Source organism: Tiliqua scincoides, chromosome 9 (assembly GCF_035046505.1).
Source record: "Tiliqua scincoides isolate rTilSci1 chromosome 9, rTilSci1.hap2, whole genome shotgun sequence".
Taxonomy (NCBI): Eukaryota; Metazoa; Chordata; class Lepidosauria; order Squamata; family Scincidae; genus Tiliqua; species Tiliqua scincoides.
In genome coordinates, this window is record NC_089829.1 from 37,783,787 (window position 1) to 37,808,103 (window position 24,317).

At 46.4% G+C, this 24,317-nt stretch overlaps 1 protein-coding gene across 1 annotated transcript in view; it reads right to left on the minus strand.

The window, feature by feature from the left end:
• GAN (gigaxonin) overlaps positions 1 to 19,084 on the minus strand; it is a 39,471-nt gene extending 20,387 nt beyond the window's left edge. Inside the window, exon 1 of the mRNA XM_066637677.1 lies at positions 18,927 to 19,084. Within this exon, the coding sequence (XP_066493774.1) occupies positions 18,927 to 19,084 (158 nt within the window). The remainder of the gene's footprint in view (positions 1 to 18,926) is intronic.
• Between the last annotated feature and the right edge of the window lie 5,233 nt (positions 19,085 to 24,317).

Consider the following 24,317-nt stretch of genomic DNA (forward strand, 5'->3'; position numbering starts at 1 on the left):
AGAGCTCTGGAGACAAGAGAAGCAGAGTTCCCTTCACCTCCGGGGGTTCCATGTTCCCCCGCACCACGGGTTTGGTGATTAGAAAAGATTTATTAGAGATTTATTATTTATAGAGAAGATTTGTGGTTTGCTGCTTTGGCTGCCAGCTGCAGTGGTCCAATCTCTGCCCTCTCTGGTGGTCCATGGGGGACTGTTCACTCAGCAAGTTGGTGGAAGTGATCAAAAGCTATTTTTTTTTCCTGAGACCTCACAGACCACTTCTCAGGGTCTCCTGGATCACAGGCTGGAAACGAGTGCATGAACAAGACTCCGTACGTTCCCAAAATGATGCACCCAGGACTTTTTTTTTAAAAGAAGAGTCTAATTTAGAATCATGATTACTTATTCTATTTTCAGAGGCAAAGGAGGAATAGTTTTTCCTTGGATAATTAAGTACAGATGGTGCCTTGGTATCCATGAGGGATGCATTCCCAGAACTCTGCAGATAATCAAATTTGCTGATCTCCCCAGTTGCTGTCCTCCGAACGTGATCACTGACCAACAGCACAATCCTATACTGTTCATGCGTATTCAGAAGTCACTCCTATCACGTTCAGTGGAACTTACTCCCAGGTAAGCTTTTATAGGATTACAGCCCTAGTTACCCACCTCTTTCTTTCTGAAAGTGAGCAGATCAAACTCTCCAAACACAAGCAGACATGCAAAGACGCTTTAGGAGCACAGTTCTGATAAGTCAGCTTCTGAAATCTTTCAGTGTTTGTAAAGTCAAGCAAGCTATTATCAAGTTTTTTCCCCAGAATTTTATAGAAAGAAGCCAAGCTAATGTTTTCAGAACTAATCATTATGCCTCAGTATTAACTCTATATCTCAATTACAATGTTGTAAAACTTCTTTCTAGACCTGGTGCTGCCTGAACTGGTTGCACAGTATGCCACCACTGCTAAATAATCTCTCCATAAAACTGAAGACAAGCGTCTAGTGTCATATGTCCCCTGGGGGCTGGGGATAAGAATAGGCCCTCAGTTTGGCTGTACTTGTCGTAAGAGGCGACTAAACAGCCACCGGGTAGATGGGACTCGTCAGCCTAGGAAGGCAGCTCATCTAAGAGAAGGAAACTCTGACCTCAAACCTCCACTGCCTTGTGGCTACATCCAGTTGTGGAAAAGGCTTCAGGAGTCAACCTCGAGGCAAAATCAGGAGCCGGAGTCCCTTAGGCAGTTCATGGCTGAACACAGTCACGTTCTGGCAACTCCTGCGACGCCGCTGGAACCAACCGTATTGGCTTCTGCCTTTCCATTGGACCATTCCAGCGACGTGGAGAGGGGGGATTTGCTGCATGGGTAACAGCCTATCCTCCATACCTTTTTTACCCAGGCTTCGCGCACTGGAGAGGACACTCCAACTTCGCCATACGGCGTTGGCACAACACGGGAAGCAGCAGTTTACCGGTTATAAGTCTTTGCTCGATTGGCGTAGAGCATGACGCCAGGGGCTGCTTCCGACGGTGGGAGAGATCATTGCATCTCATTGGGCAGCTACCGCCCGCCTTAAGCTGGGCAGTCCCCAGCCAGTAAGGTGTTGCCTCGCCACGGTCCGTTAACCTCATGGGGTGCGTGGGGTTTAGGGTGAAAACCGACAAGCGGATCGACAACTCTGCACCATGCAACAGAAAACAGAAAACTACTGCCCTAAAGCTGGGCACCTGGAACGTTAGGACAATGACACCTGGCTTCTCTGATGACCTGCAAGAAATAGACGACGCACGCAAAACAGCTGTCATCGACATGGAGCTGAGCAGACTGCAAATGGACATCATCGCCCTTCAAGAGACTAGGCTGCCAGATTGCGGATCTGTCAAGGAGAGAAATTTCTCATTTTTCTGGCAGGGAAAACCACCAAACGAAACCAGGGAACATGGCGTTGGCTTTGCGGTCAGAAATACCCTGCTGAAATCCATCATCTCACCTACTGTGGGAAGTGAAAGAATTTTGTCCCTGCAGCTCCAGTCATCAGCAGGACCTGTCACTCTCATCAGTGCTTATGCACCAACTCTGTCGTCTCCAGCAGAAGCCAAAGACAAATTCTATGATGACCTGGCCACCACTGTCAAGAAAATCCCTGTAAAAGAGCCATTGTTCATCCTCGGCGATTTCAATGCTAGAGTTGGTGCTGATAACAGTTCATGGCCCACTTGCTTAGGTCAATTTGGCACTGGGAGGATGAACGAAAATGGCCAACGCCTGCTAGAGTTTTGCTGTCATCACGGTCTCTGTGTCAGCAACACGTTCTTCAACACAAAGCCCCAACATAGAGTTTCTTGGATCCTCACCAGACGCTCCAGCCTTCCCAGCATCAAGATCACACGCAGCTATCATGGTGCTGCCTGCGACACTGACCACTCCCTGGTGTGCAGGGAAACTGCAAACAAAGCGACTGTATCACACGAAAAAGGAAGGAAGACCTCGCATTGATACCAGCAAGACCCGGGATCAGAGAAAAGTGGAGGAATTTGCACAAGCGCTTGAGGAATCTCTTCCAGGCCCGGCCGACGCAAACGCATCCAACAGATGGGAGTATTTCAAGAATACCGTTTACAACACCGCCTTGTCCATATTCGGCAAGAAGACCAACAAGGCGGCAGACTGGTTTGAAGCCCACTCTGAGGAGTTGACACCAGTCATTGAGGAAAAGAGGAGAGCTCAAGCAGCATACAAGGCCTGTCCCAGTGAGCGCAACCTGCAGGTCCTCCGAACTGCTCGCAGCAAAGTCCAACAGACTGCCAGGAGATGTGCTAACGACTACTGGCTCCAGCTCTGTTCCGAGATACAGATAGCAGCTGACACGGGCAACATCAAGGGGATGTATGATGGTATCAAGCAGGCCCTAGGTCCAACACAGAGGAAAATTGCCCCTCTGAAGTCTGCCACAGGCGAGGTCATCCAGGATCGGGCGCAGCAGATGGAACGCTGGGTGCAGCACTACTCTGAGCTATATTCCAGAGAAAATGTAGTCACCGAAGAAGCACTGAACAACATTGAGTGCCTGCCTGTGCTGGAAGAGCTTGACAGTGAACCAACCCTAGAAGAACTTCACGTGGCCCTGGACTCCCTTGCCTTTGGCAAGGCACCTGGAAAAGACAGCATCCCTGCTGAAGTCCTAAAATGCTGCAAAGAGATCATCGTCACTGAGCTGCATGAAATCCTATGTCTCTGCTGGAGAGAAGGTGGAGTACCTCAAGACATGAGGGATGCAAACATCATCACGCTGTACAAGAACAAAGGTGACAGGGGTGACTGCAACAACTACCGCGGCATCTCTCTCCTTAGCGTTGTAGGAAAGCTGTTTGCCCGAGTTGTACTAAAGAGGCTCCAGGTACTTGCAGAGAGCGTCTATCCAGAATCGCAGTGTGGATTCCGAGCCAACAGGTCCACCACTGATATGGTATTCTCCCTTAGACAACTGCAGGAGAAATGCAGGGAACAACGACAGCCACTCTTTATAGCCTTCATAGATCTCACAAAGGCTTTCGACCTGGTCAGCAGAGACGGCCTCTTCAAGATTCTCCCCAAGATTGGATGTCCACCCAGGCTCCTCAGCATCATCAGATCCTTCCACAAGGACATGAAGGGCACTGTTGTCTTCGATGGCTCCACATCAGACCCTTTTGACATCCGAAGCGGAGTGAAGCAGGGCTGTGTTCTTGCACCAACCTTGTTTGGGATTTTCTTCGCTGTCCTGCTGAAGCAGGCCTTTGGAACTGCAACAGAAGGCATCTATCTCCGGACCAGATCAGACGGAAAGCTCTTCAACCTCTCCAGGTTGAGAGCAAAGTCCAAAGTCCAGCTGAAATGTCTGCGTGACTTCCTCTTTGCCGACGATGCAGCTGTCACTACCCACTCTGCCAAAGATCTCCAGCAGCTCATGGATCGTTTTAGCAAAGCCTGCCAAGATTTTGGACTGACAATCAGCCTGAAGAAAACACAGGTCATGGTTCAGGATGTGGACTCACCTCCCTGCATTACAATCTCTGAGCATGAACTGGAGGTTGTCCATGACTTTGTGTACCTTGGCTCAACAATCTCCGACACTCTTTCTCTCGATACCGAGCTAAACAAGCGCATCGGTAAAGCAGCTACCACGTTTTCCAGACTCACAAAGAGAGTCTGGTCCAACAAGAAGCTGACGGAACATACCAAGATCCAGGTCTACAGAGCTTGCGTCCTGAGTACACTTCTGTACTGCAGCGAGTCATGGACTCTTCGCTCACAACAGGAGAGGAAACTGAGCGCTTTCCACATGCGCTGCCTCCGACGCATCCTCGGCATCACCTGGCAGGACAAAGTTCCAAACAACACAGTCCTGGAACGTGCTGGAATCCCTAGCATGTATTCACTGCTGAAACAGAGACGCCTGCGTTGGCTTGGTCATGTCGTGAGAATGGATGATGGCCGGATCCCAAAGGATCTCCTCTATGGAGAACTCGTGCAAGGAAAGCGCCCTACAGGTAGACCACACCTGCGATACAAGGACATCTGCAAGAGGGATCTGAAGGCCTTAGGGATGGACCTCAACAAGTGGGAAACCCTGGCCTCTGAGCGGCCCGCTTGGAGGCAGGCTGTGCAGCATGGCCTTTCCCAGTTTGAAGAGACACTTGGCCAACAGTCTGAGGCAAAGAGGCAAAGAAGGAAGGCCCATAGCCAGGGAGACAGACCAGGGACAGACTGCACTTGCTCCCGGTGTGGAAGGGATTGTCATTCCCGGATTGGCCTTTTCAGCCACACTAGACGCTGTGTCAGAACCACCTTTCAGAGCGCGATACCATAGTCTTTCGAGACTGAAGGTTGCCAATAAGTAAGTTTCATATAGATGTCTCTTTTCAATTCAGCATGCAATACCTTCAGAACAAAGGTGGATGTTTATCCTACAGCAGAAACAATCTTACTGAAATGATCTAGCATCACCTTGACTTCAGAATGATATACTGTACAGTCAATGCTGGGTACCCGTGCACTCTACTCCCATGAATTCACTTATCTGCGGGAACAAGAGTGTGATGTCTAGCATCATTTGCTCTCTGTTAGCTATCCATGACATCGGGGGCCATTCTGAAGATATCACTGGCCATTTTGACAGTATCAGACACTGATCATTTCCTGGAGCTACAGGGGTCATCAGTCTGAAGACATTCATGGGCATTTTGAAGGTACTGTATATATTCTGATCACTCTCTGGGGCTGACAATTTTGTTCTCCCCCAACCCATAGGGCAGGGCTTCTCAAACTATGGTGTCACAATGCCCCAGCCTAAGGGCCCTGGCCTATCCCCCCTTAAGGGGTGGGACAGAGGGGAGGCAGCAATGCAATCCCCAGGATTGCATCACTGGGGGGGGGGCACAGGGACTGGCATTTACTTACCAGTCCCTGCAGTAGCCTCCTGGGGTTGTGGGTAGCCTTTTGTGACCCTCTGCAGGGCTCCCCAGCCTTCTAAAAGTGAAAGTGGAACAACTGTGCTCCACTTCTGGTTTTGCGGATGCAGGATGCGATCACTCTGCTTTCACTTTTCGAACATTGGGGTGCCCTGCACCCTAGGGCTCCCGGCAACTCCGGGAGGCTGCTGCAGGGACTGGTAAGTGCATGCTAGTCCCTGCAGCCCCCTTAGCAACGCAATCCTGGGGATCATGTCATTGCCTTCCCCCCTGCCCCCACAAGAACCTAGAGCTGCTCAAGCTCTCCCAGAGAGTTTGAAAACTGCTGCCATAGGGGAACCATTTGGTATCTGCCAATTTGGTATCCGCTGAGTTTTCCAAGAACCTAATTCTAGCAGATAATAAGAACTGACTGCAAAAACAAGCTTACTAGTTGCAAAGAAAAAAACCATCATGTGAATACACGAACACTAGTAGTATCTCCATAGCAAGCAATGCAATGAATGCCAAACATGAAAGTTCACAAGCTGAAATTGCCCGTAGTGTAGAAAAGTGATCTGCGAACTACATTATGTAAATTATTGAGTTTCCTTTGAGGTTTTTTGGTAGTCCCTCAGTTTGAAAAATCAGTAACAGTAGACAAGGTTTCTGAAATACAATTCAACCAGCCATACCAATCTTCCCTCACAACGCAAAGCGACTGTGGACATTGGCTGTGTGCTCAGGCACATCCCCAATTCAGGCAATATTTGAGACAGCGAGTCGTAACAGGCCTGGGCAGCATTCCATATGAACTGAAGGTACACCTAGAACACTACCCTGTCCCCATGTTCCTCTACAATGTACTAGAGTTTCATAGCAGACAAATTCATAAAGAACTCAGTGTTCTGGAGGAGGAGGCCAGGATTCAAAGAGCTAACTCCAGTGTGACCAAGGGCTCAGGTGTTCCAAGAAGTTTCTTTTTTACATCTATGGATGATTGTCTCCAATGCAATATCACAAACTTTCAAAGATAGCCCTTCATTGCAAAGAGTGGTTTGCCCTGTGGCTTTGGAAAAGGAATGGAGGGTGAAGTGAGGATGTCCAAGAAATACAAACAAAAGCCCCTCAGGGGGCTAAGAACAATTCATCCCATTCTTTGGATCCTGGCCAAAAAGACAGGAGCATTCAGAGCTAGGAACTATGGACAGGACAACGAGCCAGTTCAGGGTTTCACTCTGAAACCTTAGTGAATTAGACAGTGGCTCAAAAATTTCTACTACTGCAATGCCCATGAGCCCTGAAATTCACAGTTCTGTGAGGTGTCAGCTTATTACAAATTACAGTGGGTCATAAAACCTTTATAACTCAATGATCTAGGATGCCAAGACACAACAGAAATGGTAACTCCACTAAACAAGGCAGTAGGGAAGATGCCAGCATAGATCTCTGTATGAAGAATAACCAATCCTCCACTTTTGTTCACCAAAAATGTTTTAAGACAATGACACTATGGCTGCTATTATTACCCTTCCTAGTCATGTTCTTGCATAAGCTCCAGAACTGATTCTAAATCTCATTAAAGCTAGGAGTTGAGAGATGAACTACATCAAATAGATGCAATGAATGACTAAGGCTATAGGTTTAGTGATCCTATCTTCTCATAAAAACACAAGAGAAACACATCTTCAAGAAACAAAAGCAGAATCAGACAGCCACGCAATGAATAGGTGGCCCACGCCTTCTCACAGCACGAGAGATGATACTTAGATTAATTTATGGTTCTTAATGCAAAATCAAGTTGGTGGTTTCAACCTTCAATCTTCTAGTATGATTTGTATATTATAACGAACAAGGATACACTACAATTACTCAAAAACAGTTTAAACCACTTTGGGGCCAAGAATGGGTTTGGGGGAGGAAGGAAAAGAGCCATTAAAACTCCTGATCGCACACGTTCCAAGAATCAAGCAAGAGAAAAGGCATCTTGGAAGTAGAAAGCTTAGTGCTGAAAATACCTTTCGGACTCCATAAACATGGTTTTCCTTTTCTTTTAAATCAGTTGATAAATACATCTGCTTACCATAGCATGTGGCAGCTTGGTAAAATATGATCAGTTTGGACATTACTTTCTGACCAGCCCTTACTTCCACACAGTAAGGACAAGAAGGTAACGTAAGCACATGTCTTCTCTTGCTCCTTGGAGGAAGGGCAACATTAAAATGTGGAAAATAAAACTCAGCTATCAAAAAAATATAATATTTCCATCACTTTAAGCACAGATTTGAGGAGGAGGCATGCAGGGGGGGAGGGAGAAGGACAGGAGGGAGGCAGAACCAGAGAAGCTCTGCTGAGCATCCAGACTCTCCATCCAGAGCAAACATGGAGGCTCTTGATTTTACAGTTGCCATAGAACTGAGTAGCCCCATTGCAGGGCTACTTGCCTTACCCGGGGGGAACAAAAGTCCCCTTCCCCAGAGGAGCTGCTGGCAGCTGCCCTGTTGCACACAGGATGCCGTGGCAGCCGTTTCGGCGCCGCAGCATTCCCAGCGCAATGGGCAGGTCAGGATTGGGCTATAACATAAGAATTAGACTCTTCCCCATTGGGGGGAGACTCTCTTCCCCCTCAAAGCAGTTATTAGGAAAATTTTTTTGAGTGATGCTTGTACATCGGGGGTTAAGAATAGATTCATCCAAACCCTAAAGTGGCATCACTTGGTCCCTCACTTGCCCATCTCAGAGGCATGGATGTGCTCCAAAGGGACAGTAGCAGGCCATTTTGCAAGGGGACACAGGGCCTCAGCTATCCTTCTCCAAAGCAGTTCTCCAGCAAAACTATTTGCTGTTTGTGCCTGTACAAGAAAGAAGGGCAAACAGACCCTGTAAGACCCACAGAAGCACCACTGGTATTGATTACTCACTGAAAAATTCTACATGCCACCTAAACATTTTAATTTTAAAACCAATATATGCATTTTATGAAATATTTTAATATGTTGGTTAAATGAATAACTACAGAGCACAACATCTGGTGCTTCAAGAATAAATGTTTGGGGATTGCTTTTAAGAGATTTATGTTGAATCTCTTGAATTAAGGTGGCTGTGTGCAGTTCTTCAAAATTCTTCCTGCACAAGAGGTCTAAAAACAAACCCCAAACCATTATGCATGCAAAAACTAACAGGAACATGCATTTGCTATAGGCCAGGATCAAAAAAGGATGCACACTGAAGGATTATTATACACCTGGACTTTTAAAGGCTCCCTTTGTGGCCACAGCTCCTTGTCTGCCTCTAAAAGTTGCTTCAAGCGACCATTCATAACAGAGTACATCAATTCAAGACAATTTAAATAATCAAACCATGGTTTAAGTCACTACATCACCAGATTGAACTCAAGCTTCCCATTTTGAAATAGCTTCTGAACAAGCATGCATACTCATTACCTGCTATAACAACTAATATATAATGGTTTGCAAAGTCATTATTCAACCTAGGAGCATTAAACGCAGATTATGCAAGCCGCATGCTTCCCAAAGACAGAATTAGAGACAGATTTCTGTTTGGCTCTATGTTTGCACAAAGCAAGGAAACTAAGCAAGCTTACCTACTCAAAAGTTAAGGTTGCAATCCTATATGCTTATTTGGAAAGATCACTGACCAAAGTGGAATTTCCTTCTAAGCAAACATGCACGTAACCAGGCCAAGGCTCAAGAACTCTCCAGAGTCAAGGACTAGCTGTTACTGGGCAGAAACAGTGCTTGACACAGAAGATCCAAGTTGTTCAGTTGATAAGAGCCACAAACATTTTGACAACTCATCACATTGCAGAGCTCGGGCTGGCTGGAAAGTATAACAGGACATTCATGTTGGTTCAGTGGATGATTCTGCCAAAATGCAAAATGGCATCACAGGATCCCAGTGCCCAAGATCATCCACAAAACACAAATCTTGACTTGCAAGCTTAAGCATAATAACCAACAATATTTTCCCTCCATGGTTCCCTTTAAATAGAAAAGCAGCTTTTGATCAGACGTATTTGACAGATGATCATGGTTCTGTTTTTAGAGATTATGTGTAGGCTTCAATATTTTCCACTGTACTGAATTTTATTTCCTTTAACAACCTTATTTTATTGTAATAAGAAATGCAATAAAATCCCATTTTATCCTCCCTATTCAAGGCACCATCTGACACAGCACAAGGGGCTGCAGATGGAAGGAAAAATTTTCACAGCTTAACCTTTCTCCCCTTCCCCAAGCAAGAGTCCCGAGGAGAGGGATTGCCAATTCTCTTTCAGAGCACTTCACTCTAAATTCTCATCTGAAAAAAATGTCAGCAAATTAGAGGAATTCTAGGTTGTCCTTGCAGAATACCCAACAGTCATAACAAAGTTTTCCACAGGAAAAAAAACTATATTCAATTGATTTATTACCATATATATCCTATCTTTCTTTCATCATGGAGTAAAGGTGGCATACATGGGGAACCCAAGTGGTCACCCCCAAGGTACTGACATGACCTAGGTCTACTTAGCTTCAGCAAGGTGGCTGAATTATGCACCCTTTGACCATACCTTACTCCAACATCACACCTCTTTCCCAACTAAACAAGATACCTCCCATTCTGTGCTTCTTTGCAAGCTTCGGTTTCCAAGGTTGTTCACCTAGAACCCACATGCCTTGGTTCATTTTTCTACCCAGTTATTTCTTGCTTTCCCCAACTCTTTCCCTCCCCTGCTCTGCACCTTCTGACTGATGCAGAACTGATGCAGAAGTTCTGGGAGACAGGTGGGGCATCTGCTCCTAGGTGTGCTGGCCCATGGAGAAGACAAGTAATAGCAGCAGCCTCCCCCATTTCTTGGAAGAACCTCCTGGTTTTTCTTCTCTTGCACTACAGTGATTTGTATGCTTCTAGGTATGCTGCTTGCCAAAAATCCAAAGAAATACACCCCTGGAGAGTTGGCAAGTTAATTTCTAGAAGCCTGGCAACATCCAGTACAATTTGCATACTTCCCAAACCCTCATGATCACCAGCAATTCTGCAGCTGGGACTTGTTCTCAAGCTATTCTCATTCCCTCATCCCATAGCTTAGGGCAACAGCTTTTTTTGTCTGGTTCTGGTCTCTCCCTTCCTTAATTAGATATGTGGGCTGACATTCACATTTTTCATTCATCAGCATTTCCACTTCTCCAAACTATCCAGGGGCATGTCACACAAGTTAGCAAAAAGACCACACTATAACATAGGAGGACTTTTCAGGAGGAAAAGTCCTCTTGTACAGCAGGGGTCTCCAAATCCTGGCCCGGGGGCCAGATGCGGCCCACAGCAAGCCTCCGGCTATCCGGCACAACCAGAGTTGTGCTTGTGGGATGGGGGAATGGGGGGGTCTATTTAAGTATGTGCTTTATTTCTTTTCTTGGGCTGTGTTGGTGTTTGGAGAAATCCTGGAAATTTGAGCTTGCTCATTCATTCATTCATTCATGTCAGTTCCATCTCTCATGCATTTATTTAAATTTTATATTTATTTATTTATTTGACCGTTGACACTGCCAGACATTTGATGCGGCCCTTCAGCCAAAAAGTTTAAAGACCCCATTGTACAGCATCACCAGGAAATTCTAATATTTTGGCTTCAAATATGTGAGCTGCATTTCACTACAAAAATAACCAACTTAAAATGAGGTACGTGTTACCCTGGTTACACTAGCCTTACCAGAAGACAATCAATGCCTAGATCAACCCTTCCTTACAGCTTAGAAACATCCAAAAGTCAAACCAGAATGAGTTTAAGGCCTGATTATGTGAACTCAAAAACAGTGCTTTGAGTGATACTGGGTTCTTCAGTCATTACCATAGTTATAGACTCCTTTCTGTCTAGGTCTGCCAATTCACACACCCCCCCCCCTCCAGGCACGGATCCTGTACAGATGAAGTGAGACTTTTAAAATATGTGGCAGGCCATAAATAGAAGAAAAAACAATAAAGTAATTTGCCTGCCAAATTTCTGCTTGTCATGCAACTCTTCAAGGAATAAATGCTCTGCCAGGACAAAAGAGTAATTTACTGGCCAAAGTGCCACAAGTGTTTGAAATGAAAATTTTAGTTTGCTTTTCAATTTCTGTTAATCTCTAGGTCTAGCTACCATCCTAACCAACAAAACCCTCTGTGCAACTCAAAACGTGCATACCCTCCCACAACAAAAGCTGGTTCAATGCAATCTTATCTTATCTTGCCCCTCTAATTCTGTGGGATATACACATGTCTATCAATGTCAAGATGAGACTTCATCAGCAGCAGCAAACATTTTTTCTCCCTCTAATTGTGGACAGCATAGAGTGTGGAACATGGGGTGTGACCTGCAACAATGAAAAACCAAGTCAACAGGCTGAAGGCTAAAGCAGAGTAAGTTAGGACTGAACTGGCTGTTCAAGTTTTCTGAAATTAGACCAAATATAGCAAGATTTTTTTAATAAGACCATAAGCAATAGAGATTCAGTTCAACCTGTTAAGAGAGCAGGGTTGCCAACAGGTAGCTTGTGCCAAGTAAAGCTTTATATTGTCCAGAGGATCCAAGTTACCTGCTTACTTGATACAGGACCATTTCACTTGTGGCTGCATGGCAGGCAGGAGTTGTAAGCATAATGGAAACTTGCAAATCACCCAGGGGAGAGACTTTCAAACAGTCCAAATTCACTGAGGTCAATGGGATTCGTGAGTGAGCTTGCATCACTGTGATGCAACATGTATCTTTTCAAAGAATCTTTGCTGCACGGGTCTGGCAGGTCCTTTCACTGATCACTTTGTATTCACAGGTACAGGGGCTTCCCTCTCAGGTACAAGTACAGCATCTGACTTGAATTTATTCTCAAACACTTAAGAAAAAAGAAGCAGTTCTTTCAGGTATGTTCTGCTGAAAATGATGTCTTCCACAAGGAGAAACAAGGAGAACCAAACGTGCGTGCCAGACCTTTCTAACAGTCTGTGCAGCATACAAAAATGAAAAAACTTCATACTGAGCTGTACATGGCAATTCTAGTTGCTTTAGAAGAAAACTCTTACATGGATTTTCTAACAAATGTGAAAAATGCAAGCAGCTGAAAACCCAATATGAAAAAAGAATATGGTTCAGTTCTCAGCATCTATGTACATGTACAACTCCAAAGCTTCTGCCTTCATGTGTCCACACTCTGTGCATGATCACGTCTAAAAGTTTGGCTTTGAAAACATCAGTGAAACCAGCCTAGAAGAACTCTTCTGCATATTCATCCTGGTCTTTCTGAAAATAAATTCAACCAAGAGGTGGTGCCTGTATCTGAGGGTTTGGCGGGGGTGTATCCACAATGCCATCAACTGTAGCACCTGGCTAGCACATGCACAAACTCTTAGGGAAGATATGTTTGATGAATAGCCAAAGCTTGATGGGTCTATCACCATTGAAATTCACTGATGCAAACATCATGAAGAATTCCATTGATCTTAGTTGGGACTAATGCAGGAACAGGTTATATGGAACAAGTGACTCCTAGGTGATTTGAAGGCTTCCACATTCATATGACTTCCACTGCAAGATGTAGCTGATAATCAGAAGGCAAGTATTTTTGCCCTATCTGTTGCTAAGATCCTGCACCAAACGAGAAGTTGAGGCCTTGAAGGATACCCGAATTTTGTTTCATATTGACACTGGTGCATTTGAGAGCCTTTAAGTAACATCTGGGTACCCATTTCCAACCAGCATCATCATAGCCAACATCAAAGGTCTTGGCAACAAACCCATATAATTCTAAAACAAGCATTTCTTACATTTAAAACTAATAAAAGAGGATGACTAGCTTTTGAACTCGGCCAGAACTTTAAACTACCTGGTGAAATGACAGGTAGCAAACAACTAATGCTTAATCAAGTTGACTTCTCATAACGCCTCTAAGAGTGGTAAAAAGTCTTTAATGCAGGTTGCACAAAGAACAACAATTGAATGATTTGTACACACTGACCTGAAACCACTTATCAAAATGGACAGAGCCAAGAATAAATTAATGCAAGGCCCTTCTAACTGGCTGGAGACAAAGATAATGCATTAATTTAAATTCCACTTATGTATTAGTTCCTCACAAGGAAGAAACATCACAATTCTCTCCTTCTCTCTGGGTGTCACAATATTGTGTAAACACAAAATGGCATGCTATAATAATGCATTTCATTTTAAAGTTAAGATGTCCTTTCAGCTTTTTTTATAGGTGTGGGTAACTGCTGTATTTAAAACATACATTTAAACAGAAGCACATAAATGAGAGGGAACTTGTACAGTCAAAATTGTAAAGTGTATAAACACAAACATCTGAGACTCCACATGCAAGAAGTATTTTGCAACCTCTGTGTAAAAACCAAAGAGTCTTGTGGGATTCTCAAGGCAAGCATGCCTACAGTATTTCAACAAAAGCTTTCTTGGGCTAGCTAGGCCCTAGGGTCTGCTTCAGCAGAGAAAAGTGAATTGTAACCCATGGAAGTGTATACTGAAATAAACACTAGGCTTCAAGGTGCCACAGAATTCTTTTTTTTTTTTGCTACTTTAGCAAGGCTACCACTTTGGAAGTTACAGATTTTAAAATGCCCACCTCGGTTTGCAACTAGTCTTACTAATGCCTGCCATCTCCTTTAAAAACAAAAGCATGTTTTAACAGATAAAGCCTGACTCCTCAGCAAAGCTGCCTTCCAACTAGCCACTAGTCCATAATTTTAAGGCACCCCCTCACCATGAAAACAGACATATTTGACCTTTACAAATCAGCCTTTGTCATGACAACATGGAAAGCTTCAGTGACCTCAATAAATAATGTTGGTAAACAAATAACAAGACTTCCTGAATCACTTTACAGAGAGAGAGAGAGAAAGAACAGAGGAGGAAGTGACAAATGAGCATGAGCAGGGCGGGAACTTGGCAGTAACTTCTCCATCAGATGCTCTATGCCTGCCACACAGGTTCAGAGCCTAAACTTCTGCCTGCCACCCTGAATCAAACATGACATGCTCTCTCCTGTTACAGTGCAATGAGATTAATGTGCTTTTAAGGAGCTCAGTGAATTAGAGGACATGATATCTAGGATGGAGTCACAATGACAGACTATGCTCAGCACATCTGTGGGTCTATCCAGTGTCTTATCAAAACACACAGGTCGGTATAGCGATAGCTCCATGACTGCTCATTTCAAGTTTACTGTCTGTCAGGGAAATGTGCAGACAAGAGGAAAATTATAAGGAAGGGGAGAGGGAAAGAGATGGGAATGAGCAGCAAGGTTATTAATTGACTGGGCTGGCTAGAAATGAGAACACCCAGGAAGCCACAAAAGGGATGGAGGAAACAAAACAACCCTGTCTGAATCCAGGATGCTGCTGCTAGTTAGCAACCTTGTTCTTGGGATGGACAGCTCTTTTTTTAAACCACTCCTATGCCATCTTTCATTTGGTTTCCCACATCCCCTATGCCACCTTTCATCTGGTTTCCCATATCCCCAAAACATCCCCTCAATACCCCCGCAACACCTTCCCTCCAGGACTTCCATGAACTGCCTTTGTGGCTAGGTGTCAACTGCCAAAAAACCAATGGCTTGCAGTACCCATGCATCACATGTACACTCTTCCAAATGAGCAACTATAAACAATCCCACAGGACTGTGAAGGCCTTTGAAGGATTAGCTAGAACTACGCCTCAAGATTAGAAAATGAGGACTGGGAACCCATTACTGCTTTACATCAGCCACAGTGGATCAAGACAGTGACAGAACATTTTCTTCCATTTTTTAGATGCATGTTTATAAAAAAGGAGTCCAGAAAAATATTCAGCGCATCACATACCTTTCAACACAGGTTAAAATAAAATACCAATACCAATAAAATGGTTGTGACCCCAGCCTCAAAATTGAGTCCTGCTGTTTCCAAATGTTCTGGGGCTCAATCCCCGCACACACAGTGCCCTAGATTTGTGCAGTGAGAAGAAATGGAACTCAGGACTATCTAGAAGTTCTGGTTCTTTAAATGTGCATTTGGGGAAACACAATTCCTTACTTTTGAGGGGGAAACACTCTACACATGCTCAAGACAAATCTCCTTGCCCAGAATTCTTAAGAAGTCAGAGTTTGCTGATGACATGAGAGATGGTCATTGATAACACTATAAGGCATTATAGCTAAATAAGAACCTTCCTGTTCAAAGCATCTGTATCTCCAGATGTTAGAAAACAAAAAAGCAGCCTAAGCCATCATATCATATCATATCCAGCTTGTGAGTTTTCCAGGCACACTTCTAGTTAATAGAAACCTGGATCATGGAATCCCCAGGGCTCAGTTACTCAGTGGAGAGCAGAAGGTTTACTCTCCACACACGCTCAAGGCAGCTTTCATTATGATTACTCCGAAGTGTCTTAAGTTGAACACTGCCAATGAACAAGATTCAGCTCAACATAGTTTGAAGAAACAATACTGAGGCAGTCTTGAGCATGTGCAGGGCTCAACCTTCTGCTCATCAACAAGGAAACTGAACCAAATCCCACAGGTCAGGGACCAGTGGTGTGAGGGGAAGTCCAGTCCCCAGATCAGAAAAGTTGCAACTGCAAGGAAGGCCCAGGGTATTAGAAAGAAATGATGAAATCCTAAGTCTAACATTCCTTCCTCCATCACTTGGGGAGTGAGTCCCCTCAGCTCAATGGGATTTACTTCAGAGTACCAAGAACCAGTAGGAGCATGAACTTGTTTTGAGGTGTGTGGCTTTCACAACTCATTTTTAAGAACCCAAGCCTTGCCTTTCTGGATCAGGGTCAGGGGTGGCAGCAAGAGGGGGCAAGGGATTCACAGTTCATGACACCTCCTCTCACCACCATTTCAGATAGTGCTTTTTTCTTATTAACACCTCTCTCTCTCTCTCTCTCTCTAAAACAGATCAATATAAGGAATGGTTCATCATGGACTCACTTCCATTTATGACTAGGATGGGAGTGCGAATGAGAAATACTCTGTTAGATTTCCAAAAGGAAAAACTTGCAGCACAAAGTTTACCCCCCAAAGGGCAGTTTGCCCTTTCCCCTCTGCCATCCCCAAGCATTTTTATTTTTCCTGGTATTGCCACTGTTCAGGGTATCCAGCTCAGTTCCGAACCAATTCTTGCTACAAACAAAGGAAGATGCCCCCGACATACTAGATTTCATTAGTCCAGCATCTGTTTCCAACAGAGGACAGCATGTGGGTTTTCCAGAAGCAGCTGTTTGGCCACCGTGGGAAACTGGATGTTGGAGATAAACCTTTCATCTGATCCAGCAGGGCATTTCTGTGCTCACAGTAACTACTGTTTTTGGTCTGGGCTGGAAGCTGTGATTCAATAAGGCAAGACTGGGATTTTTAACAGGACTTAGCTTTCTTTTAACTGCCCCACCCCCAAGCTCCAAAGATCCTAGTAGCAAATTTCTCCAGAGATGTCTAAGGAGAGTATGTTGGCGACAGGACCTTAGCCCAGGAATCCCCAAATCTCATTTTCTTCTGTTCAACAACAAGCAGCAATCTGCATGTGCTCAAGTCATTCTTATTATTACTTCAAAACTGCCTTGAAGGATGTTAAATATGGCATTCTGTACTCCCTTCTTGAAACCCACCTCTTCTGCAAAGCCTTCTGCTGCACTTTTATGCACACCTACTTAGGAGTAAGCCCCATTACATAGTGAGACTCACTTTTGAGTAAACATGCACTGAAATTTTACTCAAAAATAATTGCAGGGGCAGGAGGTCTGGTCTAGAGGGTAGAGCCTCCATTTGCCTGAAGATAACATCCACAAGGTCACCAGTTCGAGGCCACCCGCACCCTGCGACCTTGAAGCAGCTGACAAGCTGAAGCCAAGCTATTCCATCTGCTCTGAGCGTGGGAGGATAGAGGCCAGATCAGAATGAAACATCTGAATTGTTGTGGCTCTTGAAAGATAGAGCCTTCTTTCAATTGTAAAAATCTCTACAGGGATTTAAATAAGCCTGCCTATGTAAACCGCCTTGAATAAAGTCTTGAATAAAGACCAAGACAGGCGGTATATAAATACCTGTATTATTATTATTATTATTAATTCTTCTTTCCATGCTGTAACTAAGCTTAAGTACACATAACTGAAGAAGACAACCACATTCTTCCCTGGTTTCTTCTACTGCCACTCCCTTTGTCATTTCCCATATGTCTATCTGTAACCCTCCCCCCCAGAGCAAAGGCCTGCCCTCTTGCTCTGTAAAATGTTGTTGAACATCAACACAACAACACCCCAGTAATATGCATTATGCATGTGTGGACCCAGTGCTAGAAATCCTCCTCTCCCTAGTGGTGAGCAGCATGTCTTCAAGGAACATTCAAGGAAAAATTATGATGACTTGGTCAAACATATACATGCTCATATACAGAGTGTACCATCCCAGCTCACACCAGGTATTGGGGGAAAAAATGTCCAACCCAGGATGGTCTACAACAGCTATTTTCAACCACTGTGCCGTGGCACACTAGTGTGCTGTGAGTGACCCGCAGGTGTGCCACAGGAACTAGGGGGAAGGTCATTTATTAGTAGGGCCAATGAGGATGTGAGCCCCCCACTGATAGCATGGTGTGCCTTAGCAATTATCAAAAACCTGATAGCATGCCTTGACAATTTTAGTGCCTTGTCAGCGTGTCCTGAGATTCAAAAGGTTGAAAATCGCTGGTCTACACACAGAGATCCTTTCAACCTGGAAATTCTCACTCAGGAGGATTCCCCCAGACACCCCCCCATCCCCATATAAGGCAGGGATGCACATGAACTGTGGGTGAGGGGATCTGCATGTGCTGAAGAAACTCCATTACAAAGAGCACAGGGGTCCTCTAGCACAGGTATTTTCAACCTTTTCCATCTCACAGCACACTGACAAGGAGCTAAAATTGTCAAGGTAGGCCACAAGGCATACCAGGCTGCTGCTCACAACCCTCAATGACCCTACTAAGAAATAACTCTTTCCCAAACTCCCAGGGCACACCTGCAGACCATTTGTGGCACACCAATGTGCCACAGCATAGCGGTTGAAAATCACTGCTGTAGCATGTGCCACCCCCCTGAAAATCCTCCTCGAGCCCTACTCCCTGATGTAGAAGATGGAAACACACAGTCACACTGGGGGGAGGTCTACATGTGCTGAAGACATTTCGTCACTTTGGGCACCTGACACCCAACTCCCTCCCAGAAAATCCTCCTGTAGTCCCAGGCCCTGATGAAAAAGATGAAAGCACACACATATACACATGGGGAGGGGGGCAGTCTGCACATGCTCAAGGCACCCCTTTCCTGCCCGGGCGCCCTGAGGACGTGCCCCCAGCTGGACCTCTGGCGCCGCTCCCTGTGCAAGGGGCGCTCCGCACATGCTCAAGGCACCCCTTTCCCACCTGTGCAGGCGGCCCAGCCGGAGCCCCGCCTGCCCCCTGTGCGGGGCACTCTGCAACTGCTCAGGAGCCCGCGCCCCGGTGAGCAGCCCCCGCTGACCTGATGTAGGGACTGGCGGCGGCGAGGATGTTGGTCTGCACGGGGATCTCGTGGCCTTCCAGCACCAGGTGGGCGTCGCAGAAGCGGCCCTCCTGCCGGAAGGAGCTCAGCGCCCGCAGGAGCCGCGCCGGGTGCTGCGGGTCCGACACCGCCGACATGCCGCCGGTCCGCTGCGGGGCTGAGAGAGGCTGCCTCCACTCCAAGCAGGCCGTCCGGGCCTGCTGCTCGCGCGCTCTCCCCCTTCCTCGCTCGCTCGCTCGCTCGCTCACGCTCCCTCAGCGCCTCAGCCCGCTCCCCTCATAGTGAGTCTCGCTGCCGCCGCTCCAGCCTTGACATCATCTCCTTGCGCCGCCCATTCGCCGGCCGACGGCGCCGCCAGGGAAGTGGGCGGGGCCTGACGCTACTCACCCTGCCTGGCCCCGCCCACCCCTCTATCCCAAGAAGCGCCCGTTGGGCGGGGCTAGAGTGCTGGGCGGGGCCTGAGAGGTTGCTCAGCGCGCCTGGCCACGCCCACGCCTCTATCCCAAGGAGAAGCGCCAGTTGGGCGGGGCTAGAGTGCTGGGCGGGGCCTGAGGGGCTACTCATCCCGCCTGGCCACGCCCACTCCTGCATCCCAAGGAGAAGCACCAGCTGGCGGTTTTGCGCTCTCTGCGTGCCTAAGGCTGGGATCCTGTGCGCACTTACCTAAGAGTAAGCCCCATTGACTACAATGGTACTTACTTCTGAGTAGACAGACATAGGCTTGCGCTCTAAGAGCCCAATCTACTCAGCATGTCTACTCAGAAGTAAGTCTCATTAGAGTCAGTGGGGCTTCCTCCCAGGAAAGCATGGATGGGACTGGGCTGCAAAGCGGCAGCAGCGCCTTTGTTGTCCTCGTGGGTTCTGGTTTTTTCACTTCCCCCCATCAGGGACGTGTGATGGGGGCAGTTGAGGCAGGGGGTTCCTGTGGCAGGGAATTCCACAGGCTAATCACCCTCCAGAATAATAAATATTGCACATATAGTGGGTGGGGGCAGTTGAGGCAGGGAGTTCCTGTGGCAAGGAGTTCCACAGGCTAATCACTCGCCAGGAAAAGAAATGTTTGAATCAACATACGGCTGCTTCATGTGGGGCATTATTATTATTATTCTTGATAGGATAATTCTTGAAAGGATTCTGCAGTGCTGTTATTCAGTGATAACACTGACCACGCAGGGCTGTAAAGTTGAGGGTCAGAAAAACCTTTCCAAAATTTATGGTGGTTTTCTATGGGGTATGTTGGCAACCTTCAGTCTCGAAAGACTCTGGTATCGCACTCTGAATGGTGGTTCTGGAACAGCGTCTAGTGTGGCAGAAAAGGCCGATTCGGGAGTGACAATCCCTTCCACACTGGGAGCAAGTGCAGTCTGTCCCTGGTCTGTCTCCCTGGCTATGGGGTGCGGATTCCAAAAATGGCATCAGTTTTGCCCTGTTGCATCTAGTGCTGGAGATGTGGCATAGCCTTTTTGGCAGTGGCGTAGCTGGAGGGGGGGCGGAGCACCCAGTCTGGTGGGGAGCCTCAGCAAGGCGGGCAAGCGTCCCCTCCCTTCGGAGCCATTGCCCTGTATGGCTCCATTTTACTTCCCCCTCCAGGAATGGCTCTGAAGGGAGGGGCCGCTTGCCCACCACACTGAGGCTCCCTGCCAGACTGGGTGCTCCACCCCCTCCAGCTATGCCACCGCTTGTTGATGAATGGTGAGGCCTACGCCATGCTATCTCACAAGGAAGAACCATTCCATAAGGAGGCTTTCTTGAGCCATTCACTAACAAGGCTATGCATCATCTCCGAAACAACAGGGCAAAACTGAAGCCATTTTTAAAATCAGCACCCCAAATATACCCATATGTTGCCCTAACTTTTAAGACAGCAAAATGTGTGTGTCATTATTTATTTTTCACCTTTTTACGATATATACCACCCTTACGATATATACCACTCGTATACCACCCTTCCTCCAAAGAGGTCAGCAGGGTGGTGTACTCGTACATAGTTCCTTCCTTCTTTTTGTCTTCACTACAGCTCTCTGAAGTAGGTTAGGCTAAGAGACAATGAATGGTCCAAGGTCACCCAGGAACTTTGTGGCTGAACGGAGATTGAACCTGGATCTTCCAAGTCTAAGTCCAACACCAGAACCACTACACCCTCCTCATTAGCTCACACACGTCCATGGAACTTTGCAGGGAAGGGGAAGACTGGCTCCTGCCCCAAGAAGTTTGCAATCTAGATAGAGACAAAGAGGAACCATGGTGGAATAGACTCTGGGTCCAATCCTGAACAGTGTACACCGGCTTACCACCAGCACACACTGTTGCAAATGTGCCATAAGGCACATTTGTAGGCCCTACTGCCAGGTGAGCGCCAGTGGTAGCCCAGCGCTGGCCAGTGCTGGGCTACCACCAGACGGCCACTGGTGCTGGGCTACCAAGGGGCAGCCACCAGGCGGACACTGGGCGGCCACCACTCGGTGGTTGCCCGGACCATCAAGCAGCAAGGAGGGAAGCGGAGGCATGGGGGGAGCCCGGGAGGAGGTGTTCTGGGGAGGGGGGAGGCAGGCATAGGGTGGGGAGAGGGCAGGGAGCAGGCATTCCAGGGAGAGGGAGGTGGGCAGAGGGGGGCAGGCATTCCAGGGTGAGGGAGTGGGGAGGGAGGGAGGCGGGACCGGTGGAGCAGAGCCTCCATGTTGAGCTCTTGATTCACTGCTGACTTTTGAAGCCCCCTTCTCCCAAGGAGCTGGCAGTGGCTGCCTGGAGCACGCAGGATGCAACAGCAGCCATATTTGGCGCTGCAACAGGATTGTTGCAGGATTGCAACAGGAGTGTTCTCAGGATTGAGCTGTCTCTCTTCCTCCCCCCCCCCATCTGGAGCCTTTCTTTGTCCCCAAAAATCCAGTTAAAACTGAGTTATATAGATAATGTTGATGACATACTTTTTAAAAAAATCATCATTTCATATGTGTTGAAGGAAGTGAAGAGGATGTGTACTTCATTAGTTTATGTGTGAAATGGTAATTCCACTCTATTTCCTGATAGCTTCCACAGCCCCACATGAAAGTCAGCCTACCCAACAAAATGGAAAATAAGTAGCATTTAGAAAACTGATGTTTAATAAAGGTAATTGACACTGTGACATACTTTCTGCATTTCACCCAAGGCACTGGAAGTCAGTGTTTAGTCTGTGGTAATTAAATCTCAACTAAGGTCCTAAATTTACATCTAGACCTTCTCGCTTTGATGATGTGGACAAACTGGAAACGTTGGCCTTGGCCAAGGGCAATATAGCTGGGATGTGTGGAATGCCAGTCCGAGGAAACTGGGTGCAAGTAGATGAGGAGAGGAGCACTTGATTCTTGCTTTTGGCTCATGGCATCAGGACTTCTACACAGCCTAGGACAGGCCTGCACCAGTCACGGCCTTCCAGTGGAAAGTCTGTTAGAGGCCTGATACGCTTCCTCTTTATGCTGCCTGCCTGAGACAGCAAAAACAGGAGGTCCTCCAAGTACCTTTCATTGTGTCATTCTGGTGCTCTGCCATCAGTCTCTGATTGTTTTCAGCTTCTTGTCTCTTGCCTCTAAACAAGGCATGAAAGGCCGTGTGTGAGTGGAAGGGTTCCTCCTCTCTCACGATACCCTGCCACTTGTGCCAACTGAGCCAATACTACCAGGGACCTGGGGCAGCACCACAGTTGCCACTGCAGCCTGGTAGTGTTGCAGGGTGTTCCCAGATGTTGCAAGGTTCAAAAGCAAACTCACTAGGCAAGAGTGGTGATCATTTCCAAGCCTTTATTCCATATTCCCGCAACCAGCATCTCAAGGGATTCTTTTCCAAGCGTTGAGAGTGAATGTGAGAGTCAGAACGTGAAAAGAAGTGAAGTGAAGAAAAAAAGAGAGTTTTCCCAGTCTGAATCCCTCACTTTTATTACAATTTCGAGTTCCCTCTTTGAGACACGTACATTTCTCATTGGCTGGAGATAGCGTTAGCCATGTGATTGGTGAGTTTCAAGTCACCAGTTTTGCAATTTACATTCCACATATACAATTTACAGATTTTGAACAACCAGTAGGTGGTACTGTAACGTCCCTTTTGCTCAAAACTGACCTTATCTCTTGACCATCTTGATAACTTTCTTTTTCCCACTCTATGTAGCCAAAGTACCCTTGAAATGCAACTTACTTGGGAAAAAAATTTGTGGGCTCAGCTAAAAAAAAAACTGCTGCCATATGCTTTTTCTCGGGAACCTGACCTTTGATGTGAACCGGAAATGGCTTTGATGTGAACCGGAAATGGCTGCTTAAACCCTTTTAATGCAGTTAGGCAAATAAAACTCACTTAGGAGAATGTTATATGTTAGTTACACTTGTTTAGGCACCAAAACTGGGTTAAAATGCTGAAAAATAAGTTGACTAGTGTTCTTCTATAATATTGCTATGAAAATTTTATATAGCTACCTACCTACATGCATATATAAGGTTTTTTAGCTTGAAGCAATGATCCTGTGTGTTAAAAAGCAAAACAGACAGATTTTAAAACCACAAACCTCTTTTTTTTCTTTTCTTTGAGAACAAAGGCCTATTGATTGTGCCTGCATAGTCTTATCAGAATGTTCTGTTGTGCAAGAACATCTTTTCATGCTGCCAAGTCCCAGCCAAGCGGCTTGAATTTTAAAACGCAACCATTTTTTTCCCTCTAACTTGCTTGGACATACAGACACAGATGGAAAAATGCTATTTACGCTTCAGGTGAGCATCCCTATTAAACTTCTACTGATAACATAACTAACAGTCATACCGTCTATCAGTAGCTGTTCACCCCCCTTCCTCACTGGGCATAATGCATTGGCCCTCATTGTGTCCTCCCATTTGCCACCTGATGGTTTGCCATAGGTGGCAGTATTATGGGATTCCGGCAAGCCCCACAACACTGTGACAACCATCAAATTGTTATTCTCTTGATTCCACCATAAAGGACACAATTGGCTTTCTGAGGCCCCAAACCTACTGGGACCTTATGGTCTCAGAACTAGTGTTTTGGCAACACAGGTTTTATGGCGGCAAGAAAACCAGGCTGCTGTTGTGCATTGCTGGGCTGCTGCTGGAAACACAGGAGGTGCAGCATGCACGGCAGTGGCCCCGGGACTCTCCGCAGGTGATGATAAGTTGGTGGTGGGAGAAGTCTGCGAGAATGGAGCAGGAGTAGTGCTGGGGGTTGAACCACAGAGGTATCAGAGAGGGGGTGTATCCAGTGGCATACTGGATCTTATCCCCCATTTTTCTGCCCACCCCGGCCCCTGGCTCTCCTTGGACTCGCATCAGCTATATAGCTGACATAGATCTGAGGAGACCTATAGGTGATTGGGCACCTCTAGGGGATAGGTAA